We start from the raw sequence: 6,402 nt of genomic DNA, 5'->3' as shown, positions 1-6,402 counted from the left end.
ATATGTGGCTGGTGCCTTAGCCACTTGAGCCACAGGCGCCAAGCCGCCTGGCTATTTTTTGGTTGCAGCTGTCATTGTTGTTTGGCGGGCCCAGGCTAGATTTGAACCCACCAGCTCAGGTGTATGTAGCTGATGCCTTAGCCTCTTGAGCCATAGGCGCTGAGCCAAACCACCAACTTTTAAATAAAATCACTTACCAGCTTCTAAAAGCAGGAGGTGCAAGAGTAACCAATATGTAAGGATGGCGTTTCCTTTCTGCATCTTCATCTGCTGCCTTGTGGCAGGAAAGCAAGATGCCTGGATCCCCAATATGCCAAGATCTTAGAAGGCAACGAGCAGATGTTTCTTGAGAAAGGAGAGTTGAAAGTAAAGAAATAAAGGCTGGAGCTTCCAGGACCCTGGGCCTCCTAAGTATGTGTCCTTGGGAAAAACTGTGAGCTTGGGGGCAGGTGGCTGGACGCCTGAGCTCCTTAGGGTTCCTCCGCGATGTTGCCTCTTTCTCTGCAGTGAAAGAACTGCTGGGGCCTTTATAGTTTCATAAGGGCTAGGGAGAGGTGGGGCAGTTGACTTGACAGTCTGCCAACTGCGAGTAGGTGACAGATACTGAGCCTGGGAAGGAATCAAGTGGGGTCAAGAGGAAGATGAGGAAGGAGAATGACATGGTTACACCAGGCAGGGCACTAGCCTGGGGTGCGGCAAGAGGTACAATAGGATAAGAAGATCAAGGTTGTCAGAGTGGAAAGGACACACCTTTGAGGCAGGATGGGGTTAGAAACCTGTTCTAGCTCAAAACCTGTTGTTTCCTGGTCAGGAAGTTTTGCGGGCCTGCCTTAGCATGGAAGAAGCCCAAATAAATAGAGCTGATGGGGCAGGACTCCACATCTCTGAAGCAAACACAAATTGGAGACCCAAAAGAGACCTGTAACTAGGAATCTGGGCAGAAGACAAATGGAGCATTGCTTGGACTAGGGACTCAATAGTGCACATCAAATGAACAGAGGAAGAGACCTAGGGTAATGAAGCCATCTTTGGGGTCTCCGTCGGGCAGGGGAGCTGAGGGTGTGGCGAGAGTGTTAAATATGCAGGAACGAGTGCCCATGAAACCCATAGCAGGTGAAGAGGTGTAGGGCCCCTTCTGACCCTCCACCAGGAGTATCCCTTGTTTTTGCTGTCAGGAGGCCTCCGTCGGAGCTTCGTCGTCTTAGAATCCTTCAGATGTGTCTTTGCCTCAGTCTTAATGAGACATCTCTCAGTAGAGGCACAGGTGCCACATCAGGACACATGGGAGGAGGAGATATATAGTCCAAGGCCTCCAGGAGCTTTGAGTTTGGTCTGGACACTTGAAGGTGGCCATCAGAAAAGACACAGTCAGCTAAACAAATATCACTAAAGAGACCCAAATGGGCAGAGAGCTTGGGGAGTTCATGGAAGGGGGCATCTGGTAACCAGGGTGATGGCAGTGCCAAGGTACAGTCTGCATTTTCTGTCTTAGTCTGCTTGCGTTATCATACAGGAATACCTAAGGCTGGGTAATTTATCAAGAAAGGAGGTTTATTTGGTTCATGATTCTGCAAGCTGTACAAGAAGCATGACGCCAGCAATTGCTTTTCAGAGAACTTCCATTCATGGTGGAAGGCGAAGGGGAGCCAGTGTGTAGAGATCACAGGGTGAGAGAGAGGAAGTGAGAGGGGAGCAGAAGAGGTGTCAGGGTTTTCCAACAACCAGTTGGAACTAAGGAACTAAGACTGACAACCCACTCTCCCACTGCCAAGAATGGCACCATGCCATTAACCAAAGATCAGGCCCTGCAACCCAAACTGCCCCCCCACCTGGCTCCACCTCCCAAATTTCAACAGGAGACTGGTGGGGCCAAACAAACCGTATCCAAATCATAGCAATGACCAAAGGGAGTTGTCACCATTCTCCTAACAATGAGGAAAAGCTTTATGGAAGAAGCAACATCTCAGAAGATTTATTTGAAGGTAAACAAGCTTTCCAGAAATGCAAGACCTGTTTGAAGGAAGCTGGCAAGCAGAAGTGGGCTGAAGATAAGAAGAAGCTTTGAAGGAGTGATATTGAGAGTTAGAAAGGAGAAAAAAGAAAGGAGAGTTGTGGTGGGAAAGGTTCAGAGTGGGTCTGGCCACTCTCTGCTGGGAAGACCTAAGGCTCAGGTGTGAGGGTACAGTCAGTGACAGACAGGGTCCTATACTCCCTGCATACCTGAAGTCTTTGTAGCTGAAAAGCCAAAAGCACTCTATAAAGAAACTTTTTTTCCCCCTCTAGAATTATATGGATGCTGAGATCCTGGATTCAAGTTCAAGTTCCACCTTTTATAAGTGATCCTAAAAATCTTAACATGCATATTTACCTTAGCAGAGTCTAAATGTATTTAACATCTTTACTCTCCATTGAAATAATAGAAAGAGCTCAGAACACTTTAATTCTTATTACCCATCTCTCACATCTCCCAGTGCATACCCTAATGTCATCAAATATTTTAATTCTATCTTGTTTTTTAACTTCATGAAAGATCGTTGATGCCTATTTACATACCATCAGCCTCAACATAGTCACACAACTACACGAAGCCGCAAGGGAGACTGGAAAATACAGTCTCTAGCTAGGCAGACGTGTTCAACCAACATTTGAGAGTTTTATTATTAAAGATGGAGAATGGGCATTTAAGCCTACATACTTTATATGTGTACTCTGTATTTAATAATTCTCATACCTAAAGCCTTTGTGAATCTGATCCTGCATTTTGTTTTGTTTTCTTCCTTTTGGGCTTTTACTCAAGGTATCTGTTTGCATTTGTTATTTGAGATTTATGACAACAAGTTTATTTTTCTTGGAATGTTATCTGTAGAAGTTCTCTGAAGCCCGAGATGAAGGTATGATCTTTCACAGAGAATCTGCATGATTTTGCCCAGCATAAGAGGCATTATCACTTGAGGTTTATTTTGTTATTTTTTAATTTTAATTTTAAAGTTTTTTAACATTATAATTATACATGTTTATAGGGTATAATTTGATGTTTTCATACATACTTATTTTGTATAATTTGAGGATTCTTTTAAATTAAATTGCAGGATTCAGGTCTTTTGAATTATCTAGACTACATGACTTGGAGCTGCAAACCATGTAAGGTATTATCGTACTGCATTGTATTATTTATTTCTCTGGATGGGCACAGTGGCATATACCTGCAATCCTAGCACTCTGGGAGGCCAAGGTGGGAGGATCTTTTGAGCTCAGGAGTTGGAGACCAGCCCAAACAAGAGCAAGACCATGTCTCTACTAAAATTGGAAAAATTTAGCCAGGTATTATCGCAGGCATGCTGGTAAGTCCCAGCTATTCAGGAGGCTGAGGCAGGAAGATCACTTGAGCCCAGGAGTATGAGGTTGCTGTGAGCTAGGCACAGCACTCTAAATTGTTAACTTTTTTGACTCTGGGCAATGGAGTCAAAAAAGTTAACAAATTATTTCTCAAGAGATACTTCTCCCTTCCCTCACCAGCACCAAGTTTAGAGACAGACATTTTTGCATGCTTTTCTTTAGAGGAGGGACAGATTTATTTTTAGTTACAATCTCACTGCAGTTGCCAGATTTGTGTGAAAGTCTACTACTCAATTCCCCAGCTTGGGCTGGTCCTACTGAGGCTGATACCTGAAGCTTAGGGTTATTGTGTCTGCCAAAGTTGGCTTCAGTACTTCCCTTACTTCCTGGAGTTCTACTTAGTCTTTAATTAGCATTTTTTACTCTCCTGCCAATTCACTGATTTCTTTAAGAACATTTTTTAGTACATAATTGTTAGCTTTTCAGGCTATTTTCAGTAGAGCACTTAGCCCCATTATATAGCCAGAAATCTAAGTTCTCACTGGATTGTTTTGAGAAATAAACAATGATGTATTTAAAGACAGTAGCATAATCTTTGGCATTTAATGAGCATGCAATAATAAAGGACAAAAAACAAGACAAACATGAAAACATAAACACATAGATGCCGAGTGTATTTTAAGATTTAATTTTCAATGATCCAGAGAATTTCTCCTTACTTGCCTCAAAGTATTTGGAAGAGACAAAGAAGTAGGGAAGAAAAAATCTTACCAAAGATGAAAGAGACCTGGAGGGCACTGAGTGGGTCTAAGAGCTTTCTGGTCTACTCAGTTGGTATAATTTGAGACTACAAACCCAAATGAAGAAGGTCATGTAATTACAAATTCTCAGGGGAGATTTTTCATCTCCTCCACAAAGTGCCAAATTTAGAGACAGACATTTTCCTTACAGCCCCAATGTGCCTGGTGGGCAATACAGTTGTAGGTTTCATCTGTTTGGATCTCAGATTTATTTAAGGTCTCCTGTTAGACTCCCTTTGTGTGCAGACCCTAGACTTTGAGCCCAATATTCTAAGCACTAAGAAGCTATGAGAAAATAATCTCAAGTTTAGCAAATTTGGCAAATTCCCTCAATGCAAAGGCTGCTTCAGAGCTCCTCTTAAACTCTTTGAGTCTCTGCCTTCTCTGTCATTGATCTAAATATTATCTACCACCTATCCTGCTAATTGATTCACTTGCAAAGATATTTTTCAATATTTTACCCAGAAATATTTGTTACTTTCATTGAAAGGAGTGGTTAATGTTAACATCTTGCCACTATGCTGCCAGAAAAGTGGACATTCTCAAAGGATTGTTTTGATCATTAAGTAATAGCATATTTAAAGTCACCATATTTAAAGTCACAGGCCAGTCACAGTGGCTCACACCAGTAATCCCAGCACTCTGTGAGGTCAAGGTGGGAGAATACCTTGAGCTCAGAAGTTTGAGATCAGCTTGAGCATAGAGAGACTCACAAACACACACTAAAAATAGAAAAACTAGCTGGGTGTTGTGGCAGGTGCCTGTAGTTCTAGCTACTCAGGAGACTGAGGCAGGAGGATCACTTAAGTCCCAAGGCGGCAGGAGGATCACTTAAGTCCACAAGTTTGAGGTTGCTGTGAGCTAGACACCATGGCACTTTAGCCTCGGCAACAGAGTAAGACACTGTTTCAAAACAATAAAAATAAACATAAGAATAAAGTCACCACTACAATGCTTACCACATAGTAAACATTCAGTAACAAAGGAAAAAGGAGAGAAAAGAATGTCTAGACGACCAAGCAAGAGTATCCTCTTGCTACCACAGATACTATGAGCTTTTTTTTAAGCTATAATAATATTATTCTTCCTCTTATTGGTCAGGTTGCAACCCAAAGAAATAATAAAAATCCAAAGCCTAAAGGGTTATGACTTATATGTTGAGAGATCAAAGATAAGTTGTTCTAAGGTTGATCACTGTGTCCCTTTCCAAGAGGTTGTGAACTACGATTTAGTTCAGGGGATATTTTTACTTGAGCTCACATCCAAACCTGTTTAGATTGTAAGTCTCCTTTAAAACCACTCTCTGTTTCTCCGGCTATTCTATTGGCCATACTCTCTGAGATCTTTTCCCTGGTTGTTTTTTTGATGTCAGTCATGACCATCTTATGGCCAGTTCCCTGGAGACCCTGGAGAAACCTATCCTGACCCATTTGATGGTCACTATCTTCTCCTCCATGGTTCCCTTCTTCCCTAAGATTTTCCATAGCATCTTTCACTTTCCAGCCTATGGTCATATTCTCCTCTCCCCTGGTGGCCTCCTCTGTGATCCATTTCATGACCATTGCTGTGGCCTCCTCCATGTCCATGATGCCTGTTGTGATTCCATGACCATCTTCATTGTTGTGGCTCAGTTCGTGGCCCCATTCCACATCCAAAGCCATGTGCTTCTCCATGTCCAACCTCAAGCCCCACTCCATGAACCAGTATATTTTCCAGGCAGTGGAACCTTGCAGAGCCCAGGCCTGAGTCCAGGTCCACACCAAAACCAATTCTGTGGTCATGGACATTATAAAGTCCTCTATTTATCCGGGGAAAAGAAAAATCCTTCTAAAAGAGAAAAAAAATGTATTATTAGAGTTAAACCTTTTTTCTTCTGTAACATAAAGCCTCCTTATATTATCAAAACTCACAAATTTTCACTTTTTATAATACTATTTACTTTCTTCCCACCAAGTCATGTGTGTGTGTGTGTGTGTGTATGTGTGTGATATTTTTTGGCTCTCTTCCTCTCCTTTGTTTATATCTCTGAGCAAACAGCCTTTCTAGTCATTGTATTTATATGTTCTCTACATGAATGCCGTGACCATTGCTCTGTACCTAGATAGGGTTATATGCTGTTCAGCTTTCAAGACAAGGAGGACAAGATAGATCCGCATCTTATGTCCGGAGAGTAGAGTCTGCCAGGAAGTTGGGAGTCTTTCTTTGTGTTAATCAACTATGAAGGTTGCATGTCTTGGCTCGGTGCCTGTGGCTCAAGTGGCTAGGG

General features: G+C 42.3%; 1 protein-coding gene across 1 annotated transcript in view; it reads right to left on the bottom strand.

Annotated features, from left to right (window-relative positions):
* The window catches only part of MUC21 (mucin 21, cell surface associated), a 4,222-nt gene extending 3,955 nt beyond the window's left edge, over positions 1-267 (bottom strand). The window contains exon 1 of the mRNA XM_003789267.1: positions 198-267. Within this exon, the coding sequence (XP_003789315.1) occupies positions 198-267 (70 nt within the window). The remainder of the gene's footprint in view (positions 1-197) is intronic.
* Between the last annotated feature and the right edge of the window lie 6,135 nt (positions 268-6,402).

Source organism: Otolemur garnettii, unplaced genomic scaffold, assembly GCF_000181295.1.
Source record: "Otolemur garnettii isolate 467f Iridium unplaced genomic scaffold, OtoGar3 scaffold00031, whole genome shotgun sequence".
Lineage (NCBI taxonomy): Eukaryota > Metazoa > Chordata > Mammalia > Primates > Galagidae > Otolemur > Otolemur garnettii.
This window is presented reverse-complemented; position numbering and strand designations above follow the sequence as displayed.